Source organism: Urocitellus parryii, chromosome 2 (assembly GCF_045843805.1).
Source record: "Urocitellus parryii isolate mUroPar1 chromosome 2, mUroPar1.hap1, whole genome shotgun sequence".
NCBI classification, from domain to species: domain Eukaryota; kingdom Metazoa; phylum Chordata; class Mammalia; order Rodentia; family Sciuridae; genus Urocitellus; species Urocitellus parryii.
This window is the reverse complement of record NC_135532.1, coordinates 61,811,710-61,838,156: the sequence shown is the minus strand read 5'-3', so window position 1 is coordinate 61,838,156 and position 26,447 is coordinate 61,811,710. Positions and strand designations below refer to the sequence as shown.

General features: G+C 32.7%; 1 protein-coding gene across 2 annotated transcripts in view; it reads left to right on the top strand.

Annotated features, from left to right (window-relative positions):
• The window catches only part of Tdrd3 (tudor domain containing 3), a 130,177-nt gene extending 104,978 nt beyond the window's left edge, over positions 1 to 25,199 (top strand). The window contains exons 13-14 of one of the 2 annotated variants that reach the window (XM_077795209.1): positions 17,097 to 17,222; positions 24,951 to 25,199. In XM_077795209.1, coding sequence (XP_077651335.1) covers positions 17,097 to 17,213 — 117 coding nt within the window. In that variant the 3' untranslated portion in view covers positions 17,214 to 17,222; positions 24,951 to 25,199. Of the gene's footprint in view, positions 1 to 1,787; positions 1,875 to 17,096; positions 17,223 to 24,950 lie in introns of those variants that run through there. The other variant, XM_077795210.1, reaches the window with a different exon arrangement.
• Positions 25,200 to 26,447: the final 1,248 nt, after the last annotated feature.

Below are 26,447 nucleotides of genomic sequence, written 5' to 3'. Positions count from 1 at the left end.
GTTAAGTGACTGGAATACCATGAAGAAATTAATTTTGGAAGCCTAACACTGGCTTCCAAAACTCTATTAACTTTAACACACCTTTATTGGCATTTTTTGTCATGTTAAATAAATATGCTTGCTTCTCTCAGATTGTGTAATTAGGAAATTAGGGTCAACTCTCTTGATCAAGATTAACAAACAGCTTATTATACAAAGCAAGATATTAGAAATCACTTTTAATTCTGGTTCAAATTCTAAAATGTATGTACCTGTAATTTTTTAAGTGTTGGTAATTATTTTTTGATAACATTAAGTGGATAATTTAGTATAACACAATGAGCATTTTATTATGAAAAGACATGAATAAGGTTTACAATAACATGGACAAAGTATACTAATGTACTTTTTTTTCATAAGGTAACCAGATGGTGTGAAATCTTCATATATCAAGAAATCCTGAAATTGGTTGTCTGTACCCAAAAGAATATTAGACTTGATCAGATTTTTTTTAAATATGAAACTGAAATCTTAAAGGGAAAGAGAGAGAGAGAGAGAGAGAGAGAATTAATTAATTCTTACTTTAAATTTCTTAGGTCTTTTAGGTTACCCTTTATTTCCTTTTCTTTACTCCACATCTCTACCTCTCACTTCTTATCCAGACTCTTCCTCCTCATCTTCTTCATTTATTTTATTTTGGTTTGTGAATGTTTGCCACCTTATTTATCTTAAAGGTGTCAGATTACTTTTAAATATTGGGTTGGAAATATTACAATCTAGATAGGACTGATGCTTAAGTGAAGAACAGTTGGAGTATCTTTCAAAGTTCACAAATACCTTGATATTTCTGGTTAATTTGTATTCCCTAACTTGTATAACTGCTAACTTTGCACTTGACCCTACTGATAGTTGTTCTCAGAAATGGAAAAATAGAGGCTGAAGTACATTGGGGCTTCTTATAAAAACATCTACAATTGATTAATTGGTCATAGTTCATTTGAATTGTATTCTTAGAAAATTAGTAAAGGAAATAAATTTCTTCATTGTCTGTATTTAAAACTCATTAAAGTTTAAATAGGATGAGAAATTAAAACATATAATTCCTGTAAGAAAAATTAAGAAATCTGTAGACTAAAAACTAGAGAGTCTAAATTCTGTTATAGAAAATTAAGAAAGTCTACATTAAAAGTATTCTAGTCATAATTTTGAAAAGAATATGAGATTTATATCTCTAGAAGATGATGCATATACATTGCTACTTGTTGAAAATACTCAAAGTTGGTTATGAAAAGACAACTGTGATTTTTTTTCCATTTAAATGATTATAAGTGCCTTACTGACAATAATCATTGAGGGAAGATGATTAAGATAGGTAAAAATGTAGCCACAGAGTAGATTAAAAGTTGATGGATGTCTGGTTCTTCAGCACTTTTCAAAATAATTTTTATAATATTGCAATTAAAAAGTTTAACTGAAAATGTCAAACAAAAATCATAAGTAAACTTCTTTAAAGAATAATTATTAAATATTTTTACTTTCTGAAAAGAGGATTACTATACTTTGATATTCTAATCAATTGCACATAAATGGCAAAGTATAGCCAAAAATAATTTCTAATGTCATTTACATTTATTGCCATACATGAACCCAAGGCTGAGAAATATTTTCAGATTCTTGTGTGCTTTATCCTGAAAGAATTTGGTGAAAAGGGTCACTGAGAGAATTAAATGTTTTTTGCTCTTCCTTGGGGAGAGGGCAAGGCTGGTTTTGGGCAAATTACTTCCACCTCCCTTTTTGCCCTGCTTCAGCTCCAGGGGAGCTGGAGATGCACAGGAGGAATCAGAAGACCTGGGTTCGAGTCCCGGCTCTGCTACTTACTACCTATGTGACTTTGGGTAAGTTCCTTAACATCTCTGGGTCTCAGTAGCAGTACAGGTTCTTGTGAGGATTAAGTAATACAATGGAGGTAAATGTGATTTGTAACCTCTCAACATCTACAAAAACATAAATTTTTATTACAGGCTTGGCCTCCTCCCCTTTTCTTCTGTAGTCTAGTGTTCTCAGCTTTGCATTTGTATAGCACCCCAGGCTGATTGTACTCCTTTTGCTTCTCCTTATATTCTCTACATATGAGAACTGTTATTTCTATCCTCTGCATGCTTCAGAGTTCTGTACTCTTATGAATTTAAAATCAGATTGATTAATCTTCACTATAGTGTGTAGACCACTATTATCCCTTCTTACCCTTCCTACTCTATTACCCTTCTTTAATCTTCCCAGAATTCTGTGCTTAGAAACTTCAAAGAATACATTTCTAATTTATGAAAATTCAGTCAGTATTGGGAAAAAAGATTTTGGCACAGTGAAGTCCTTAAAGTCCTGTTTCCTAGCTTGCTCCTGTTGTTTGTTAGTAAGGTTAACTGGGAAACTAGAATATAAATGTGCCTCTAGTTCTTTCATCTTCTCTGTGAGAAAGGAGATGGAAATAGTTCCAAATTTAAAGTTCTTCTGAGGTCTCACTGGAAATCTAGATTCTTAACTTGAGGAATAATTGTAGAAGAAATAAGGGGCTTGATGGCTATTTCTTTGGTCAGTTGAGTAACATCTGATATGCCTGTTCTCAGTAAAATAAATGCTGGCCCACTTTCAGCCAAACTTAATTTACAGTGCTGTCTTTAGAAAGCACTCAGTTTATGGAGGGTGCATGTTGCTGAGGTAAAAGTAGAATTTGCCTTCTGGATCACATCTGACTTCAAATCAGGGAATCCTTATGAGGACTAAGAGCTTGGTCAATCCTCTCCCCACCCCCATCTAAGAATGCTTAGTTTGGCTATCTGTAAATAATAGTGATAACAGCCACTTATAGGAACTGCTTGCCATATTAATGCCTAATTACTGTGTGGCACAATAACAGTTACTTGTGTCATGATTAACTTTATTAAGGCTTTTTTTTTTTTAGCCTCAAACCATTGACTTATGCTCAATATGGTTTCTTGCTGAAGTAGCAGTGTCATCTTTTTTTGACTAAAAATTAAAGATAAATACTGACTTCTGGACGTAATAAACTACAAATTGAAACAATTAGTATAGTTTTAAGATTATTAATTAATGGGGGGAAAGTAAATGATAACACTCATGCTGGCAGGGATGCAGTAATATGGGTACTCTTATACATTGCTAATAGCAGTGCGAATTGTTATGATTCTTTTGATTTTTTTTCTTTTCTCCCAAGACTTAAAAGTGTTCATAAATTTGAATCCAGTATTTCTACTGTTGTTAATGTCTCCCCCTGAAGTATAGAAAAAGAAAAAGAGCTCATTGCTGGGAGATTATTATTACAACATTTTCATAATAGCAAAAAAAAAAAAAAAAAACTAGAATCGACCTAAATGTCCATCAGTAAGAGATTGGTAAAATATCATCTATCTGAAATATTATACATTTATCATAAAAGATCATTATAAAGACTTTAATATATGGGAAGCCTTTATAGTAAGTGAATAAAAATAATTCAGTCTTATATGAGAATATATTCAACATTGTAGTTGATTTTAAGTGATAATGTAGCCCCTGTATGTAGAAATTCAGTTTTATAAACTTTTTAATATACTTTCAATTAAAAAATTCAAAAGCAAGTAAAATGAACAAGAATTACTTTATGACAGTTCATTCTCAGTTTCTAGTCTTTTAGTAACATAAGGAAAGTATTTGATCCACAAGTGATATAACCCTTCTGGGTTTATTAAGCCCAAGCTAACAGGTAACCATTCAACCAATTTTCAGTAGAGGGGTCTCATGAGGAAGTTGATGTTTGAGAGTCTATCTAGTAATAATATTGTGACCCTTGGAAATCAGCAAAATTCAGTATTGGAAAATGTCCTGTGAAGCAGGTTTTAGGCTCTTGGTTATATGGCAATATAATCCCAGGAATGTTAACAAAGTTTCACGTCATCTTGAGTTCATCTTTATGCCAGGTATGAATATATTCAATAAATAAAAATGTTATCCAGGTACCTGAGCAAAGCAAGACACAATGTGTATATACATGTGCATGCACTTATGCACACACATGTGAAACATACTAGTGTTTGAAAATTTGTGGTATTTGCTAAATTGTTCCTTTGGGGGATTTATCTCAGTAAAGAGAGCAAGAAAATAAGGCAGGAAATTATTTTTTAAGACATTGTTTAATTTCATAAGGTTTAACCTAATCTACTGACCTCTTCATCTATTATCAACACTCATGGAGAGAGATTTTCCTATCACTTTCAAATGAGAAAAATGTTTTAGTGCTCATCATAATTTTTGTATGACAGCTATAAAGTGTTGTCCATCACTAGCAATGAAATTTAAAAACGGAATCCAAATAGGAAACTACATAATCCTATTAAGAATAGATGTTCTTATGATCAAAAAGAAGTCTGTAAACTACCATAGAGTAATCTGTGTCATTGGAGGGCACAATTCTATCATCATAGACACTTAATCTCTAATTGCTACCATCCCAAAATATTGGTAAAATTTCTAAAAAAAGAACCCAAAACAACTTAGGATCTCTAAAACTACAGAGAGTTTAGAAAAATAACCTGTCTCACAGTTCATACTATGAATGTTATAACTCTTGAAACAGAGAAATATTACTAGGGGATTTATGAAATTGATGAACACTCCTTATTTTTAAAGTATGTTAGTGACAAATTCTCAAGTAAATGTACAAATTTGCTAAGTGTACAAAATAATAATTTGTATTTATCTAAACTTCTGTGGATAAATGTATTCAAATGAATAATGTTAATGTCAAGAATTTGAAAATATTTGGTGAATTTTACTGCTTTATTATACTTTCCTTCTCAAGTAGTCATGTTCTTGGAAAAGATAATAATCTATATCTGTAGATACAAAGGGAGGGGGGAAAATTTTAACTTGGATGAGTTTTATAAAGATGATTTCTGTATTTGATAAGCTGGTTGGATTTCTCTCAGTTTAAAAAAAAATGCCTCCTTTCTTCACTGAAAGAAAAATGAGCATGAATACCAACACATTGCAAAGTCATTTTGTAAGTGTAAGGTGCCACATAAGAGCTAGTTTGGCATTGTGTGCTAGGTTCTTTGCCTCTATAACTCACTAGGATAAAATGTTTAAATAGCTTGACTCAAACCAATAAAAGAAAACCATTTTATGTTGCATCTGGCATTATAAAGAATAGAAATTTACATTTGGGAACTGATATCTCACTTTATTGTATTCTTTAGTTTTTGTACCAGAAATTAGTTCTAAGCTCTATATTTACCTTAATTCATTGCTTTCATTATATATTTAAAATGTTAAATGGAAAGCACTTGATATTTATTCATATTAACTTCATAAAAGTTTTATTACATAATTAGCCTAATTTTATCCTTTAGCCTCTGCATCTACTGTAATATGTTGAGAGAGCATGAACTTTAGAGTCCAGCATAACCTAGGTATATATAATCTTTTTTAACCTCGGTTATATTTTCTCCTCTGAAAAATAACAGTAACCTCATAGGGTGGTTGTGAGGAACACAGAAACTGCTCAATAAATATTTTGTTAGGTCGCAGGATGATTAAAATGTCAGGCATGTGGGTTCTGAATCAGTGTTAGTTTCATTTCTTTAGTTTTCCTTTAAGGCTTTGGAAAGAGTATCCTTATTTATTGGTAATATCTGAAAAGTGATGATTTTTGACCCTGAATTGCAGAAGCAGGTACAAATTGAAATTAGAACTTGTATATCCATCCTAAATTACTTACCTTGGAAGGAAACCCTCACTGCTTCAAGCTAATTTCTTTTCTTTCATTTTTTTTGTTAAAATTTTATTTTCTGCTCGAATGTTATTAATAAAATGAAATTTTATATTTACTCTTAAAATATAGCTCTAATATAAAATCCACATTTTTTAAAGTAAACTATTTTTTTTCAGATAATGATTGAATCATGGTCCCTTAAGCTAATGATATTTGCTGCAAAGTTATATTGATTTCTATTTTGTTTTCTTTATGGAAACTATTTTATTCCATGCTTTCAAAATTTTATGGTTTTTAACAGCCTTCATAAATCAGCAACTTCATTTTAGCTCTGATACAAGGCTTTTCTGCCAGTCCTACAAAAAGTGCACCTGCTATTTGACATTGACAGGAGTCCTGTCAAAACCTGGGTTTTGCATAAATTAGTGTTTAACCCTAGACAAACTTTTCCTCCTACTTAAGTGCAGTTTTTAAAAGACTGTCATGCCTTTCTTCAAAAGCAATGAAAGTGAAATTTAACATAGTATACATTTTATACTCTGAACAAAGAAGTTTATAAACTGTTTGAAAACTATGAATTTCTGTCTTTTTGACTTCTCATTGAGCCTTAATAAGCTTCACTCTAAAAATAACGATATAGACTTCATCTCTCAGAACTCACCATCCAAATGATTTGTTTTTGTGTATTTTTAAAATATAGAACTTACATTTGATGGAAATAAGTTCATATCCCTTATTATTCTTGGAGAAAATCTTTGTGATATCTTTTCCTTTCTTTAACCATCTAAAATGATTGTGAAAGATTCCTAAGCTTGGGAATAATAATTTTTTAAAAAGGAAATGTTATATACTGTCTAACTTCTCAAATACTGAACACTATGGAAAAGAGGGGGGAAATTCATAAATTTAAACATACTGAGTGAAATCTATATATTTGATAGTAACGAGATGATATTACTTCTCTGTGAACTTATTGAGGTAAAATAGTATAAACAGTTGAGAATGTGAGGACTAAAGTTCCTTCTGTTCAACATGGTTACCATTTGAAATACTTCTTCTGTGCCAACCACCAGATATATTACTTGTTACACATTAACTGGTTTAATATCTATAGGATCTCTATGGAATCTTCATTTTATACACCAGAAAAGCTATAAATTCAGGTTTAGAGATATTAAGTAACTTGTCTAAAATCTTTGGGCTGGGTTTCAGAACTGATGTTTAGGTTTAGTACTAGCTAACACCATAGAGCATGATCCTATATTTTACCTATAAATGGAAGCAAATGAAATTACCTACTGGAGAATTTTTGTGTGAGTTTAATGAAATGATAATACCTAAGAATGTTCAGCATAACAGTAACTTCTAACTTGATATGTGATAGGTTGTTCTGATAAGGTGTCTTTCAGTCATTTATTTTAATCAATCTTAGTTCTCACAATTTAAGATGTATTTGAGTAGAATTATCAGCTGATATTTTTCAAGGGACTAGAAACTATTTTACAAATGGTAGAAAATAAACCTACCTAGGCCTTTTAATCTATTATTTCTTGCTATTATAGTTTAATCTTATACTAAGACTCTCTTATCACCATCTAAATTTCACTAGAAAATAGTTCCAAGATTAAGGTACTTTTAACTATCTATCTAGATGGTACCCTTTTAGATGGCAGTCCTCTATTTACTATGCAAAAACAAAGGCTAATAAATTCTCAAAATAGCTTTTGATAAATATCTGATATGATGTTACAGTTATTCACTATGCCAATGATGATATTGTGCCAAAGTAATATATTTTATTAGTGCACAAACATCAACAACACTTAAATTTAGAACTTTGTATGTAGGTCAGAAAAACTGTTCTCTACAAATACATAATGAAATAGACCTGGGAGGTTATAGAAATTTCGGTTAATGGCAAGCACAGTATGAGTGAATACTGATCAAGCAACTGATAAAAACATTAACATTAAACCAGTTCCCTGATAGACATATAAATTGCCTAGAACAGTACCTTCCTCATGAGAAATACATATTAGTGTTATGTTCTTCTAGGCAGGCCATACTTAAAATATTATTGTGATTTTTAGGTTATGTGGAATAGTAAATACTAAACTGTATAAAAGATGATCAAAATGATGCATATTCTAAAAATAATGGTATTTGACAAATGATTCTTATTAATAGAGTAAGAGAAGTTATTATATTTGCCTTTAAATAACTTAAAATCTTTTCTATGGTAGAGGAAACAGACTGATCTGGAAAACATAAATAGAAGTTCCAGAAATGCAGGTTTATGCTTTATAGTGAAGAATACAAAACAGTAGAATTGGCTGTCCAAGAAAGCTTCAGCTAACTTCACCAGTTATTTCAAGGGGGCAAAACCAGCATTTGTGTGATACAGCAAAGGAATCTTGTACTGCAGAGGAGATCACATCAGTGACTCCTAGGTATACGTAAAATGAAAACTTAGCTGGCTTAATAACTGATAAAATGAGTTAAAACATATCTTTTCTATATGCTTCACTAAAGAGAAGTGATTATAGTTTATTATGCAAGCATTGTTAGTATGGGTAGTTAGACATGAATTAGAAATTAAATGTGATAATGGTATTATTATGTTGGGGCTCTATTTGCTTTAAGGTTAGAATTTTTCATTCTTTTCCTTTTTTTTTCTTTTTTATTTTTTTATACCTTTATTTTTTTTAATTTATTTTCATGTGCTCCTGAGGATTGAACCCTCATATATGCTAGGTGAGGCTTTACCACTGAGCCACAACCCCAGTCCCTACTATCTTATTTTCTTAATCATCAATAAAGGATCAAATTTTTCTGTATCATTTGGTATTGCAGCTTTTTAAAAATAAGTATATGAGGCATTTTGTCCCATTTTTTTCTTCTGCATTCCAACCCTTAGTGCTCTTTAAAAGCAAAAGATCTGGTTTGTAATTTATCAATTTAACATGAAAATTTTTCTTTTAATTCAGTTTCTTATGTCTGTATTACAAAATTCACTGTAACATACCATGTATCTCTGTCTCAGTTGGTCAGTGAGATAAAATGCATGGAATTGACTCTTTAGAGTCAAAGGTAGTGTGGTATTATGTTATAGTAATTATTACTTTCAGGGAAAGAATTTAGTTAACCTATCTTAAATTATATTAGTCAATTTAAGATGTAAAAATGATAGAAATTACAATTAAAACAGTTGAACACCTGTAATTAGTGCTCATCTATCTTAACCATAAATATTTTTAATACATATTTGCTCAACTAGCATATTTGAGCACAGCATTGCTTTTGCAAACATTAATTTTGTATGTTGACTTGAAAACATATCAATAGACATAAATAGGTGTATATATATTTTCCATTTTTAATCATTATTGCTATACTTCTACTTTTCATATTGTTGTGTTTAGCCTGTTCCATTTTATGACTTTTACTAAAATTTCAAGTGTACAGACTGAGGGTGAGATATTAAACAGATTAATCATGTTAATTTATTTTAATTCCATCTTTAAATATATTTTATGTAGTGTCTATAACTTTTTATTGATCATTTTCAATCTTGATCCTCTGCTAATTTCCTCCCTCCTTTTGTTCTGTTTGATGGTTTTGCTATAATTCAAAAGAAAAAAAAAGATTGACTTTCTTGCGAAACAAAAACAATGGCAGCAACAAACTGAACTATAATGTAAAATTATTAGTTTTTGTGTGTAGTTTTTGAACCTCTGAAGAAATAAAAGAAAGGCAGGGTGAGAACCTTTTTTCCTTGAATTGGCCCTTTGATTTTCTCCAAAGACCTCTTCACTTTCTTTATCTGCACAAAGTAATTTGGGGAATACTGTTAACAGGGAGCTAAGTTCCTGATTTTCAGGAAAATCCGTGAATCTGCATAGTTTAAGTGAAGGAAGGATGTATATTTTATTAACCTGAAGTTATTTAATTTAGGATAGTAACCAATATAAAGTTGTTAAACTCTTTATTATCTCATATAATTCTCCTAGTAAATCTCTGAAGTCCTGATTATTTTGTATGTGAAAAAAATTGAGACATAGGGAAAGCATAGTTAAATGCTTAGGTTGTACTAGACTCTAAGCCCAGACTCAGATCTGATTTAAAGGACAGATCTCTTAAATGCCAGTTCCTTAACATAATATTTCTCCAGGAAATCTCCCAACACATTAACGTGTTTTAGAGCAGGAATATGCTGCCTACTCTGACTTCTGGAGTGTTGGTAATCTATTTAACCTTTAGCTAAAACAGGCAGTGTGTTTTAGAGAGAGGTACATGTCTTTACAAGTGATACATTCATTCTTTGGACTGCACTATATATAGGATCTCAACAAAGATGATGACCATTAAATGGTATTTACACTACCTGCAGGGTTTATGCAATCCTTTTATTCAGAATTGACCATAGAATCTTAAGGACATTATTCTAAGTAAAATAAAACAAATACTGCATGATCTCACTTAACACATGGAATCTAAAAAAGTCAAATCCACAGAAACAAAGAATAGGATTGTGGTAACCAGGAAAAAGAGTTAAGGAAAATGGGGAGATGTTGTGTTCAAAGGGTACAAAGTTTCATATGCAAGATGAATGAGCTCAAGATCTTGGTGACTGGGCTCTATTTACTATGCAAAAATAAAGGCTAATAATATCAAAATAGCTTTTGATAAATATCTGTATGGTGTTACAGTGGACTGGGATTGTGGCTCAGTGGTAGAGCACTCACCTCGTACGGGCGGGACCCAGGTTCAATCCTCAGCACCACATAAAAATAAAAGCATTGTATTGTGTCCACCTACACCTAAAAAATAAATAAATATTTAAAAAAAATTTTAGAAAAGATCTTGGTGACCACAATTGACGATATACAGTATTGTATACTTGAAATTTGCTTAAAGGATAGAACTTCAATATTCTCACCACAAAAAGAGAGAGAGAGAGAATAAATATGGTAATGTTTTTCTGAAACATAATTAGGAAAAAATAGTAACCATGTGAGATAGTAGATTTGTTAATTAGTTTTTGATCATTTCATAGTATCAAAATATCAAGTTGTACCCCTTAAATTCATGACTGCTATTTGCCTTTATGTTTGTTTGTCAATTATGCTTCAATAATGATGAAAAAAATTTAAAAGAATCAACCCTAGAAAATTAGGCTATTAAATTAAGAAAAACTCTCTGAAGCAAGAAATGTAAATATACACTGTGTAATGCAATGCAAAGAACTTTAGGTTGTACAGCCTAGGGATCTTCTGAAGCATGGTCACTTAACATAACTCTGAAATGGGAGATTAAATAATTCAGAGCATTCTTGCAAAGAGTAAAGGAGACAAGATGCGAAATGCAAGCACATGGTAGAATAAACATTCGTTCCCTTTTTTCTATTGTTAAGTTGTAAATAAACTTAGATGTACTTTTGAATGAAAGAGGATCCATAACATTTATCATTTTGGAAGACGTAAGGCCGAAATTAGTCTCTTTTCTATACTTTATTCTCCTACTTAAAATATGGATGCAACCTTTTGATACTTATCTGAATTTTCATAAGTACCTAATCCCCTAAAAGTAGCCTTTTTGCTTTGTATCAAAGAGTTAAAAAAATCATGTTTAGGAAAAACATTACTATATTTGTTCATTTAAAAATCCCACATTTTCTTTTATGTTAAAGTTTTAAGTCTATTCAGATTGTGCTTTAGTTAGCATAGAATGAAACACTTGAGCTAGTAAGAATTTGTATGGTTTTTATCATACCTAGTAAAATCAAGAATATTTATTTCCTTTGAAAATATGAATTTTAAAAAGAAAAGATCAGAAACTTGGTGAAATATTCCTCAGTCCTCTGATATAGGAATAAATCATTATATCAGCCATGCATTTTGGAAGAGTTGTTTGCTAATTAGATTTTGAATCTGATTTTTTCTTTTGTCTTAAATTAGTGCTTTCTTTTTTTCTCATTTCTGCCATAAAAATGCTTTGGTTTACATAAAATATTGCCAGATATATGTATACATTAAAAAAAAAGTGGGGCTGGGGTTCAGTGGTAGCACAATTGCCTGGCACTGGGTTCAATTTTTAGCATTGCATATAAATAAATAAAGATCTATTAACAACTACAAAAAATATTATTAAAAAAAGTGGTCTTAGAGCTGCTCTAGGGAAAAGGGAGAGAGACTATAATTCCCTATTATGTTTTCTTCTAAAGTGGAATTTTGTTTTACTCAAAGCTTCAAACACTAAGAAAATTTAGTCTTATAAATTTTAGTATATTTGCTTATATAATAGCTTTTTCGTATGTTAATGAAGTCCATGTTTTTTTTCCTCCATTTAGTTGAGCTTTTATTATTAGACAATTTATGGAATTAAAAGTAGGGTATAGATTTTCTCTGTAATCACAGGCAAAAGAGAAAGGGCTCTGAACTCAGAGTTGGAGTCCTGCATTCCAATTCCTATTTTTTCACTAGCTCACTTTCTTTTATCAATCAAGTACTCCACTCCGTTGGTTCCCAGTGTATAGCAGAGGTTTGATTAGGTTGAGTTTTTAATATTTGTGCCTTGAGTGTTACAAATCTTGGGACACTGAGGAAGAGAAAGCCAAAGAACAGTGCCCATACCTGTAAAGATGCCTACTTTAATCTGAGCCCATCTCTTTACATCAGTTTTCTACATAAAATTTGAAAAACATGCTGCATTTACCTCAAAATTAATAACAACAACAATAATAATCATACAAATCTGCTCCATTAGATTATCCCCAATTTCCCTTCTAGTTCTGAAATTAATATCTGTGTTCCTCACTTTGACTATTCAAAAAAGGCAGCCAGGGCTGTGAATCAGATCTGCATTCTAGTTCAGGTTGTGGCACTAATGACTTGAATGAAGAACTTCTTCACAAAAACTTTTGTCTTATAATCTGTGGTTCTAGGCTACCATAAGCTTGGGTTGTTTTGGGGGAGAACAATAAATATGAAGTGAAATATACTTCTTAAACAAAGGTAATTGGTAAATTGAGGTTCAGTGTTGATAATACACAGCTTTCACAGGTACATAGGTTATGCTTGATCTTCATAGAAAGTAAGAGCAGATCCAGGTTTGACTTTCGATTTCAGTGACTCTGATATGATCAAATATTGGTACAATTTAAAAATAAGTCATTTAAAAATATTTAAGTCCTACTTTTGAAGTATATTGAGTAATGTTTGGAGAAAGATTTGTCTTTACAGTGATTGTTTGCTTAGGTTTTTATATTGCAAGTAGTTAAAGTTCCATAAACTCAAGGAAACCAGGCAAAATGTGGCCTGGAAATTCAGAGTAGGTGATCCATAGGTGAATTACTGAAGGAGACATGTACTTACTAATATTTAATTGTTTAAAACATTCTAAAATTCAAGGATGATTATTGAGAGAACATTGAATTTCATCCACTGGCTTATGTTTTATCATTACTACACAATTTGTTAAAAAGAATAAACTAGAAGATATTTTATTAAGCTATACACAAAATAACTATTAAAGGACAGGTATTCCCAGGCTCAGTGGCACATGCCTAAAATCTTAGCAACTGGGGAAGTAGAGACAGAGGGTCACAAATTCAGGGCCAGCCTTGGCAACTTGGCAAAACCCTGTCTCAAGATAAAAAGTAAAACGGCTGGGATAAAGCTCAGTGTTACAGTGCTTGCCCAGCATGTATGAGGCTCTGGATTCAATCCCCAAAAGTGCAAAAGAAGTAAATAAATTTACCTTAATTTACTAGGTTTATTTTAATTAAGAGAATTACCATCCCCATTCCCTGCTCCTGCTAAATAATCTATCATTGTCTCCTCACAGTTGTAACTGTGAGAAAATGGTGAAGAAATGGTAATCTGAGATAAATTGATTTATTAGATTAAGTACATAAAAACAGTAGCTTATTTACATTATTAGCAAATACAATAAGTCTTTGTGATATAGGCCATTCTGTGCATTATAGAATGTTTTACAGCATCCCTGTCCTCTATTAGATGCAGTAACAACTTTTTTTATGCCTAATATCTCCTCAGTGACAAAGTATCTATGAAATGAGAACCACTGCTCCAAGAAGAATACTTGTTTGGTTTTGTTGTTGTTTCTTTTCTGGTGGTGCTGTGTATCAAGCCCAGGGGCATGTGTGTTCGGAGGCTCTACTGTTGAGCTACATCCCCATCCCAGAGTATAATATTATTTATATGCTTAGCTGCACTTCACTTGAATATTTGTGATACAGAGAACCTGACTATTATGTGTGTTTCAAACCTACTGAAATACATTCCAGGTTCCAAGTAACTGACTTACAGTGACCTTCAATAACTCATTCATAAATGGGAAACATGTAGTTTGTCTGTCTCCCCATTCTAGGCACTATGTGCACCAATGAGATACTGAAGATGTTGTGCAGGAAAGATGCAGTTGTTACAAATCATATGCTTTATTGATAGAGTTGTGTGTCTCATTTTCGCACTGGTTTCTATTTTGTTTCAAAATACCACCTCATTATGCTTGATGTCACAGGGATTTTTGTATTATTTTATTTTTTCATTAAAAAGGATCAGTAGACTAGTGAATATTGGCATGGAAAGAGGGCTTGTTTTGAAATATTAGTTTGTTTTTTAAAACCAGCTTTTGTCTGATAACATGTCTAAGGTGAGCCAAAATTGGACTCTATGAAATGGCTCTAAGTCTCAAAAACTTAGGTGAAGATAACATTGCAAAGTCCCATTTTATGGCTTTATCACAAGCCTATAAGACCTTTTTGCCCAGGAGTCAATAACAAAGTGGCTCTGGTGTGGGCTTTCCCTCTAATAAGTTCTACAATTTGAGTAAATTACTTCATCTCTTTGAATTTATAGATTGGTCTGTCCAATCTAGAGGGATGCTTCCAGGATTATGCCAGCTGTCATGTAGTGTCAGATTTTTAAAAATATGCTCATGAACTATGAAATGAATTTTCTTTGTATTTTCAGTCTGTAATGTATTAGTGAAAACTAAAGGAAGAAGATGGGCTAGAAGGAGAAAAAACATGAATTTCATTCAAACACAGCTCAAAATAAACTGATTTATTAAATTGAGCTGTGTGCTATAGAAAGTGGAAGAAGATACCCATTGAATGCATGAAATTAATAGCTGTAGATTATAAAAGTGGTTGTGCATAACCAGATTTGCCCTTGCCTGCCCTGTAAAGACTAAAAAAAAAAAAAAAAAAAAAAAAAGGTTATGCCTTTGACAGTAATTGAAAACAAAACTGTCAGAACCATTTTTATTTGTATTTTGGCTTCTACTTTGTAGAAAATGGGAAATAAATTTCATGGTCAGTTATCTCTATAAAATTATTTCAATAGTTTTGGTTAGTACTGTCTGATTCTTAAACACAGAAAACACAATTTTTTAAAATAGTAATGTCATTTTTATTATATAAACCCAGCTCACTCAGCAAATGCAGTATCCTGCCGCTTAACAGTGTATTTTATTGGTAAAGTACAGATTTTTAGATGTTTTCAGCTGGTACTGCAGCTGGGTGTGGAGAAAAATAACATTCCATTCTAATCCCTAAAATAATTTCTTCATTTCCTGCAGTACCAAACACATTGTTATCCTTTTTAGTTAATATGCAACTTAGACATGTTATCAGCTGGTTTTAAAAAACAAAACTAATATTAAATGTTGTCATTTGTAATAAAATTAAATAGCTCTTTTTCAAATTTAACTAATATTTGGCAATCATTCAGAACATAATAACAACAAAAACAACTCTGTTCTTTCTCTGGCTACCTTCACATTTTTCTTCCTGCATTTTAATTGCTTTGCTAAATTACAGATAAAATATCTGACACTTCTAACCATTTTCAGATTGTTAATGAAAGGGATTTAGAAAAAGGAGAACTCATCTGAAATTTTGTCTCTATAAGGAGGCTGTTGAGTTAGATATATTGTCAGAGTATCTTATTTCTTGGATGATAGGTCTTCAAGGATAATCATTAATTTTGGACTATTGACTTGTTTCTTTTATATCCAAACTGAGACTTAAAGAAATAAGTAACAGAGTTCCAAATTCAAAACCAAAATTTGTCTTAGAAGTTTTACAAGCAAAGTTAGAAAGCATTCTCGGACTTCAATATTCTTTATATAAAATGGACATAATGTTTCTGTCTTAAGAATCCTATGGAGGATGCCTAACAATAAGAGTCATACTGAATACTAAATATTATTGCTAAATAATGACATTTGATCAAATTATTTTATCATCTTTCTGTTTCCGTTAGGTACAGTTACAACAGTTGGATCTGTAAAAGTTAAAAGAATAGAACTCAGTCTTTCCGATAATTTCTCATATCATTAAGAAAGCAAAGGAAAAACAGTCTTTTGGAAAAGAAGATGCAGAGATACAGTGAGGAGGTGGAAAAAAAATAAATTTCCAAAATCATACAAATTGTTGTGCTCTCACAATGCAGTTGGAATTTAAACTCTCTACTTAATAAATGTTTTTTTTCATAAACAAAATTGAGAGCCAATTTTTGCAATTTCTAAGAGACTACATATGTCATAGCTGAATTAATTCAGAAACACTAAAATTACAGGGTGGCAGCACTCAGTAAGAAACCAATGTGTTTGGCTACATTTTGTTGCTTTTAAGTCTTTTTCAAATATTATAATTAACTATACTCTCTTCTGCTGTGTAATCTGCTTATCCTAATTTCCCCATGCTATTCCTTTAATAAGTCTACCTCTTCAGTAAGAACGAAAATGAGAACAGTTTGAATTTTACTATAGTAATCTATCTTTATATATACATTGTATACCTCCCCATGTTCCAATTCATTATCTCTATCTCTAGACGTAAGGTTCTTAACAATGTTAGAGATTTCATCCAATGAGGACAGACAGTCTGTACCTCTTCAACCCTTTTTTCATATCTTATCAAGATTCTTTTCCATGACAAATATGTGAAAATATTTAGAAGTCTAAATACTCAAGAAAATTGTTTTTATGATATTAGATCTTCTGTTTTCACCACATTGTATTAATTCATCTGATGAGACAATCACACAATTACTTGGAAATAGTTACCTTTTCTGAAATTAAATTTGATTCTATTCTTACCAATTACATTCTTTTTTAACTAAGTACCAAACAAGTTTTAACAGTTTCCCTGCCTTTGTTTTTCTTCCCCTTGCTTCCCTCTGTTGTCAAAGTTGACTGATCCAAATCCCAGGGTAGTTTAAGAGGGTACATTAAAATGGGGGGGGGGGTATAAAATGTATTTAACTTAGGAAAGTTGGAGCTGTTTTGAACATGTTAAATCATCGCTCTTTGAAAACAGGAAGAAGAAGGCATCTATGACCAAACTCTTGAGTTCCGTAGAGGAGGTGATGGCCAGCCAAGACGATCTACTCGGCCAACCCAGCAGTTTTACCAACCTCCCCGGGCACGGAACTAATCAGAGAAGGTAAAAAAAAGTTGACCTTGTAAAGTGATTTCCATATAAAGAAAGATGTAATTGATGTTGAATATGTAAGTCTAATTACTGATATTTCATAATAATATGGATAGAAAAAAATAGCTCCTTCAAACAATTGGTATAAAGTATTTGAGATTATACCATGGTTATATACTCCTTTTCCACCAAACTTTTTCCCACAAGTGCTATTTCTAATTTCCTTTTTTCTCTGTACCTCCTCTCTTCTATTGAAAGTGATAATGATCTGTGAAATGATTATTAATTTTGAAAGCCCAAAAGTTTACATATAATAAACACCAACAATTGAGTTTACTTTTTAATTGCTTAATCTCTTTTCGATTTTTTGAGAAAGAGAAATATTTCATGGTATATATTCAGAAATTTGATGAAGAAAACATGATTGGTTACTTATTGAAATGTAATTTTGGGGTCATATGCTGTTGATCTAGAAGCTATTATACTAGTGTATTCTATAACCTTGCATGAAACACTCAGCATCTTTACAGTGAACTTCTTCAGGTAGGGTCTATAACCACAGCTCCCAGGAAATCTCGTCCTGCACCTTTGAACAGCATATTCCCAGGGCAAAGCTAGCCACAGCTCTAGGCAGTTAAACACCATGGTCCAAGTGACCACTGCCCACATCTCCCCCCTTTTTATTTTTAAAACACAGCTGATGCTTGTCTACTCCGAAATGCAGGAACTGGGATTAGAGGAGTTTGTAGCTGACTCTAAGAAAACAACACAGAATAAAAAACAAAGAGAGTCCTAAGAGATGCCATATAGTATGTTTTAGCACATTCCAAGGATTGAAACCATTCAGATAATCCAACAGCTTTTTTGTAAAACTGGCAGGAAATAACATGGGAATATGTCTTTCCTGTATAACTTGAATGTAAATGGTGCAGTTGCAAGAGATTTAAACTAACATTGTTATGATTCCAAATTCCTAATAGATGCGTCTTTATCTTTTCACAATCCCATTGGGAGGTATTATATGGAACAGGTGTTACACAAGTAAAGTAATAAGCAATATGGCATCATAATTGTTGCCTGATGTAAAGACTTTGTATCCGATCATCCAAGCCCACTACAGTAGCTTATGAGGCATTCAACTCTAATTCAAGTTTATTATCAATAGCTTTCAGATCTTGGAGGGCTCTTGAAGTATTTTGTGCCAAAGCATTGGTGATGAGAGTGCTATCTACCCATTTCTTTTTTTTCCCTTTCTTTGTCCTTTGTCCTGATCTCATCCCTCCACCCCCTTCTAATTAAAAGAGCAGTTACTGTTGTAAGGGGAAATGAATGATGACCACTCTGGCTCCTTCAGCCTTAGAGGGAGAGAAGTGGGGCAAGCAGTTTGGGTTTCTCATTTAGGAATGCTTTGAGTCAGTTGAGGGGTCCATGGTAAAAGTCTAGTTTGGAAAGAACAGGTTGTAAAGTTATCTGAGAAATGAATGCTTCTATGAGATAAACAAGAAGATATAAGTATTAGAATGAGATTAATACAAAATAAATGAATATGATATTAGAGACCAGCAATTTTTCACCAGGAGGTGCAAGAGCTAAGAAGTTTTTTTCCATGACAAGGCCACTGAGTACATGGCTTCCATTTGGGAATGTAACTCCTAAAGGATATTCGTTACATTGTCAGAGTTACCAGGAATATAAACACAACACTTCGTTTTTATAAAGTCACAAATACCCCCGTAAGATAAGATATCTAATGTCATTTGATTTTTGTAAAATACCTTTTTGTAGGTATATCCTCTATATTTAGTAGAGTTCCCTTTATTTTTGTCACTTAGAAGTTCATAATCATACTAGCAAACAAAGATCAAGGCTGCCTGCCTGTGTAGGAAGTTAGGAAGATTTGTAGGCCTTAGATTGACTCAAAAATGCTTTTGACTCTGATAGACTTTTTTGATAGTTATTGGGCACCCCTGTCTAAGAATCCTTCTTTTGTAGCCTCTACCTTTATTTACTCTTGGTGAAGCTGACACAAGTATACATCTTAAGTTATATTCAAAGAACTATTATCTTTTAAATGCCCAGGTATGGCTCTATTTGGGTTGTAACTTATTTTGCTATGTGTTCAAGACCAAGCTAATCAAATTTACCTTGTTCCTGTCAATTGTTAAGAGTTGAATTCCCTCAGGGAAACAGTCTTGGAAACTTGAGAGCAACCTCTTTGCTCCCTTAGTGTCATCTGTCAGGATGGGTCAGGATCTTGTTAACCATGTGACTTCCCTTTGAAGCATCAAAGATGTCTTCTCTCTCCAATGGCCCTCCTCTTTATAGCATGTGCATTGATCATCTTTCTGTTTTCCAAGGTCTCAGTGATTCCCCTGATCAGGAGGTTATATGGCCTAGAGTTGCAAAGCCCTTCGAGAAGTCCCTTTGTTCCTTGGGGTCAAACTGATTCAGAGGACAAGAGCCAAATATTGGCTATTTTTCTTTTTGGCCCTTTTACTTCCTTAACTTTAGTCTACAAAGTTTTGGGTTTAAACATCCAGCAAGCCAGTTTTACCAGTCTTAAAGTAGGATTACTAGGATTTTAATTTTAATGTCTATAACTTTACAGTTATTTACCCCTTCCATTTAATTGTGGTCAGTATTAGTACTTACATCCTGTCTGTCCTATAAGTAATTATTTCAAATTAACTCATGTTGTTATATTAGAAGTTGAGCTTTTACAAGGCACTAACAGACAATAGTTCTGAAGTTTACAAGGAAAATACATAATGAAATTAACAAGAGTAAAAACATATTTAGTTTGCATAATAGCTATGAATCAAGAAACATAATTTTTATAATCCCAAATCTTTACTTTAAACTTTAGTTTGAAGAATACCAGCTTGGTAAAATGTTCTTTTAAACCTTATATTTTAAAATATATATCTACTTGGAAGATATGAATATATCTAGTATACAAGGAAGCCAGTAACAGTGCCACAGTTATGCTGATATTCTTATATTAACTAGGTTTAACTTTTATAGAAAATTTGGAATCTGGAATATAGTGTAACACTCTGAAATAATAGTTGTTGTTTAACTAGAGATATACCAATCCTAATTTCTTTAAGACTGGTTACTCTAAATAATAAAACTTAACAGACATAAGAAATTACCTTGATAGATAAGGGCAGATTAATGCTTTAAGAAATCCTTATTTCTTTAAAATAGAGAGGATTAAATTTTGATTTATACATATGTTAATATTTGACTTTAGGAAAAATCTTGAATAACTTTAACTGATTGTGTTAATTATATATAATCAATTTAGTTACACAAACTTTTTGAAATTTACCCTCCACAAACCTTGTGTAACTTACTTAGATGTTCTACAACTTGTTTGCATCCTTAGTTTTCTCCTCTCTTACATCTTGGACTTAGCACAAGAATATTACTTTACCAGACAAAATACTCTCATCAAGAACATTTCCTTTAGCTTTTAATTTTCCATCCTAAAAAAAAAATATTTCTACACCTATAACTTTATCTTTTCTAGTTTCACACCCTTTCTAAAACTTATATTTTAAAACAATCCTTATAAATGTTATCTATGCATTTAATTTACACAACACATGTCATCCCAGAAAAGGGATCAGATGAGGTAGTATATATAAAAGCTGTGCCTTAATCTTTCTTCCAGGTTGCAGTCAAAGTGTTAGACCACAGGATATTTTTGAGCCTGACCTGTTTCCCTTATTTTTATCACAATGTCATCAACTTTAAGTAAGTTCCTCACTGTCAATTTTGCCCAGATTCTCCTTTGGTTTTTTTTCCTTCAACTGGGCATATTGATATTCAGTGAAGGGAGCCCCAGAGAGGTGATCTGCAGCTGCCTGGGGCCAGGCTGAGAAACAGCCTGAAAGGATTTAACTCTTGTAACCCTTTCTTTGGTGTCCTGCTATCCTTGCATATCAGAGGCAGTGAGTTTTGATGGCTTCAACATAGTTCCTGACTGTCCAGACTCCTTATCTTGTAACTGCCTATAAATATCTCTACATACAGAATCTTCTATATACTTTATGCTGATGAACAAAATCTTATGATTGTATAACTATCTAGAAAACCATTTAAAGGACAAGTAGTATTACAGTGAAACATCTTTCTCTTAAAAGTGCCCATACCGAGGGCTGCCCACAGCCCTCAGTATGCAGTTGCTAGCACGTTGAGGCCCTGGGTTCACTCCTTAGCACCACATAAAAATAAATAAATAAAATAAAGGTGTTATGTCCAACTACAACTACAAAATAAAATATTTAAAAACAAACAAAACAACAACCAAAAAAAAAAAATGCCCATACCTTTAGGTGGCACATTCAGCCAAAATCTCAATTTTTTTGAGACTACCAGTAAGATCGTATAATATGGCCCACATTTTACCTGGCCAGTAACAGAAAGAACAGATAGACAAGAGAGGATCACCAAAACCAGGGCTGACAGGTGGGAACCTTTAAAACATACAAACTTACATGTACAAATTTTCCTTACCTTGGATAGTGAAGGATACAGGGTAGGTAGAGGAGGGGAAACCACTGCAGCTGGCTCAGACTCCCTGAAACCCCCCAACATTGCTGGCATCATTCTCAGAAGTTCAGGGAGAAAACTGAAGGCTTCTTGGGTCCAAGTAAAACAACAGTATTTTATAATACATTGAGGATTTTTTTTTCTTCTTTTAATTGTTGTTGGTAGAACAATACATGAAAGTAGAATTTTAACCCTTAATCATTTGCTTTTAGTGAAGACCCCAAAACAAAGCAATCTCAAACTTTTTTCATTTACCAATTTACAAAAACACATTTAATGGTTAAATATCTTACCTTATGAAATTTAAGAAGTCAAGCAGTTGATGTTTTAGCACTTTAATTTTGCAAATTAATCAGATGTCTCCTTTAACAAACACATTTATGAAGATTGATCCCATTTATGTTAAATCTAATTTACTCACTTTTAACTGTAGAAACAAGAATATCAGACAATTATAGTTAACAGAATTAGCCATCTCTTCCATGTTGAAGAAAAATCCTAGAAGCAATGGATATTACATTTTAGCCATTTTATAGAAACTAACACTTTATTGACTGACCACCTAGAAAAGCTTATGTTAGTAATTTTAAACACATCTTTAATTTATTTGCCTAACATAAATTGAACTTCGTTTTCAAGGCACGTGAACTAAAAGGTATTTGGATCCATTTCTTATATAAATTTGATTTGTGAGCACTCATTTATCTGTGTCAATTTTTATATCATGTATATGATATATGGACACAGGCTCATATGTAGAAACAACAACACAATACATAGGTGTGAATACATAAAATAGGAATCAAAGATCTTGTAGCTTCTTATAGGTAGATCTCCACAGGTAGGAGACAATGCTATAGATGTTTATTAAAGCCGCTATTAGATTTAACCTTTTAAAAGTTAAAATAGAGCCTATCAGACTTTTATATTATGAGTTAAATATAGGGCAGGCCTGTATGGTTGGAAATGCTAGGTATAAAGTCTGACAGCCATGGTGGCCGCTGTAATTAAAGATTCAGATATATACTTGTCCTCAGTGGCTGTCAGACTTATTCCCAATGCCACTATATCTATATCTTTCTTAGGATTTTATAAAAGGAGGTTTTCCAATGGATTTGAGAATCAACCCTTGAAAAATTGGCCTGTGAACAAAGGGTGTAAAACCTTCTATAGTTAGATAAAATAAGACTGACAGAAAAATACATTAATTTATGTTCACAGGATCAAATGTGAATTCACCATAAAACCATGAGCTCAAAAGTATAAAATTTTTAAAAAGAGGAGTTATAAATAAAAAGTCATGGTTGAAATTACATCTTTATCAGATCAGAGTGCACTTTTGGGTCAGATTATAGTCAATTCAGATAATTAAAGAATGTGAGAATCCTAAATTTCTCAGGTAAAGAAGACTTGTATATATGAGATCATTCCATTTTTCTCCCTGTGCTACAGTGTTTGAGGAGGAACATGTTAAGAAAGCAGGGTGGTAGAGTGTGAGAGCAGATAAAATAGGTAGGTGTTTGTGTCTCACAGCAGCTTGAATTTAAAAGTGACACTCTTTTCTCTTAATCTCAAACTGGTTTTAAATAATTGTCTCTGTCCAAGTCACAACTCTTCACAGCTTATCCTTATTCTCTTTTCATCTCGGTGGCTTCCTGTTTCACAAACCATTGGTGGTTCTTAGCCCTTTAGATGCAGCTAGTCTGAATTGAGATGTTTTTGCATAAATATAGAAGGAGTGTATGTACTGGATTATGTAGCTATTTGTGTGGGTGTGTGGGTTTTTTTTTTTTTTTTACACAAGTGGACTATTATATACACAGTACAAACCTTCTTGCTTTTTTTTTTTTCTCCTTTTTTATTAGTACATCATGGTCTTCCTTATTCCTTTTAAAAGATGGCCAGTGTTGTAATTTATTTCATCAAGTCCCCTGTGGACTGGTCAGATTATGGACTTGTGTATTGTTCAGTGCTTTTTACCCACAATGCTGTGATAATTATTATTGTATATATGAAACACATTCATCCTCAGTATCCAAGAGGGTTTGGTTCCAGGAACTCCATATGGATACCACAATCTGAGCCTACCAAAAAACTAAAGATGCTCAAGTCAAAGGTCCAGTTTTCAATACCATTTTAACTAGTAATAGATGTGTTTTTAAAATGTTTATTTATTTGATGATCTGGTCCATCTTCCCTTTGCCAAATTTTTCAAATCAGGTCAGGGAAATGATTACTTCAAAGACAGTTGTTACAGAACCCTGCCATATCAATCAAAGTGACATCATGTGAGGATAATAATGCTCAAAGCTATGTTTTTTAGTCTGGGGACTGTTTATTTCAGAAGGCTTTAGAGCTGTTTGTGTGTAGCTATTGCAGTCCCAGCTCAAGCACCTTCATGTATGAAGTTGAACAGATAAGACTGCAGCAAATGAGTCTTTCATCATGTGTTTTCTGTTGTCAACATCTATTTTTATAGTTTCAAATACAGTAGTACCTAACAAAGGTGTGGAGCAGGCAGTGGGAGGTGACACAGGAAAACCAGTTCAAAGGTGTTTAAAGAGAAAGCAAAGATAGGTGGAATGGAGTAACTCCTCATTGGCAGGCTACAATTTTCAAGTCTTCCTTTGTTAAAAACTATTCAGTTAATGCACATTCCTGAAAACAACATAATTGCAATAAACAATCTAACAGTGTAAGGATGTACAGTTTCTAAAAGAAAAACTTGGTTTTAAAACTTTTGCTCAGCCAGGCGCAGTGGCGCATGCCTGTAATCCCAGCAGCTTAGGGGGCTGAGGCAGGAGGATCACAAGTTCAAAGCCAGCCTCAGCGAAAGTGAACAGGTGTTAAGCAACTCAGTGAGACCCTGTCTCTAAATAAAATACAAAAATAGGGCTGGGGATGTGGGTCAATGGTTGAATGTCCCTGAGTTCAATCTCTGGTACCAAATAAATAAATAAACAAACAAACAAACAAACAAACAAAATTTTGTTCTTTCCTCTGTGTATTACTTTATAGAGATGAAGTTTAATTAGTAGTACTCATCTTATTCTACTTGAGCTCTATTGATATTTATGCAAACACTTCACATGTACAAATGAGTTTCAGCAAAAGTATGTCTTGAAAAATATGAAATTAAGAATCCAATTTTTTTGTTGTTGTTATTTCTTTTTAAAATAGAGTCTTCATGAAGAAAGGAGCCATTGACTGAAACATCCTGGTCAAAACCTGTTGATAAACCGTCTACTTTCCCTTCAGATTAAGATGCAGCCATGGTGGATATTTTTAGAAGAAGCAGATTTTTAGGGGGAGAAACTTCAACATATAAAGAAGGGTAAAAATACTGAGTTAAATGAAGCAAATAACTTTTACAAGTGAAAGGAAGAATTTTTTTTCTTCTGCCATCAATAAAACCATTGTGCTATTATATTTATTGTTTTATTTGCTTGATGTTTTCTTTCTTATTCATCTGGTATTAACTTCATACTAATTTCCTTTTATAGAATAGCAGTTATAAAACACAGAAGTTTTTTCTGTAATTATAGGATAATAACTGACATATCATTTGTCATATTTCTTACAAAAACAACTGAAGGATAGTAGCAGCTCTTAGTATGGTAATAGTACTAAATATGACAAAAATTAGTATTGAAAATTGAATGTTTATTTATAACATTCCAATAGCTTTTTCAGATATAATTCAATTTAAAATATAGTTATTCCTTCTCTTGTAAAATGTTCCATGGATCTCTAGGATGCATCTGGTTGCTAGAAATAGAAAACCTCTTTCAAACTTGTTAGTTAATCATTAAGGGAATTTACTGATGCACGTCATTTCCAGAAATGCAAAGTTTCCCAATTGACTTAATTGTGTGACCCATCTTTCAGGGATGTCATGAACGATTGGTTCTTTGCATCTCTCATTTCTCATTCTCTGGGATCGATCATCCCTTCTGTAGCAGTCTGCTTCATGTGGCCAGGGATGCTTCCTGCAACTCCCAGAGCTATCCTCAGGATGGAGCAAGAACTGCTTCCAGAAGGATCCTCAGAAATGGGCTCAAGGAGAAAAGGCCACATTTACCTATACTGGGCTACTTGTCTTCCTGTGAATCAGTAACTCCATCAGGACCTGTGGGTTATTTTAGGTCTGATCCAAGTGCTCCAGCCTTAAACATGGAGGCAGTCAGTGGGGCTAGACTGGAGGTGGAAGGTATGCATCTGAAAGTCAGGGTACTTGCTAGGAGGAGAGGGAAGAAGTATTGGTGAAGCAACTTGGCATTCTCTCTAGGCCTACAAACTCTTAGTTTTGTTATTTAGCTCACAGTTGATAATAGAAGGCACTAGCAGTATTTTTGTTTTAACCCAACATAATAAACCAGGAATGGGGTAGGACTGGGCATCATTTTTTAAAAAGATTTCCAATTGATGTTAATGTGCGTACAAGGTTGTCCATGGCTGTTTTCATGAATTTGACAGCTAAGTCAATAAGGGAAGAGGCAGAAGAACTTAATGTGAGGGCTAAAGGTAATTTAAAATACTGGTTCTCTGTACTTATTAGATGGGGACAATAATATCTTTAGTAGCCTCTCATTTGATGGCACCAGTGGTGGCTAATAGTTACTATTATTCTTCATTAGTCCCAAATATAGTAGAGTAATAAGTGATTTATGATTTAAC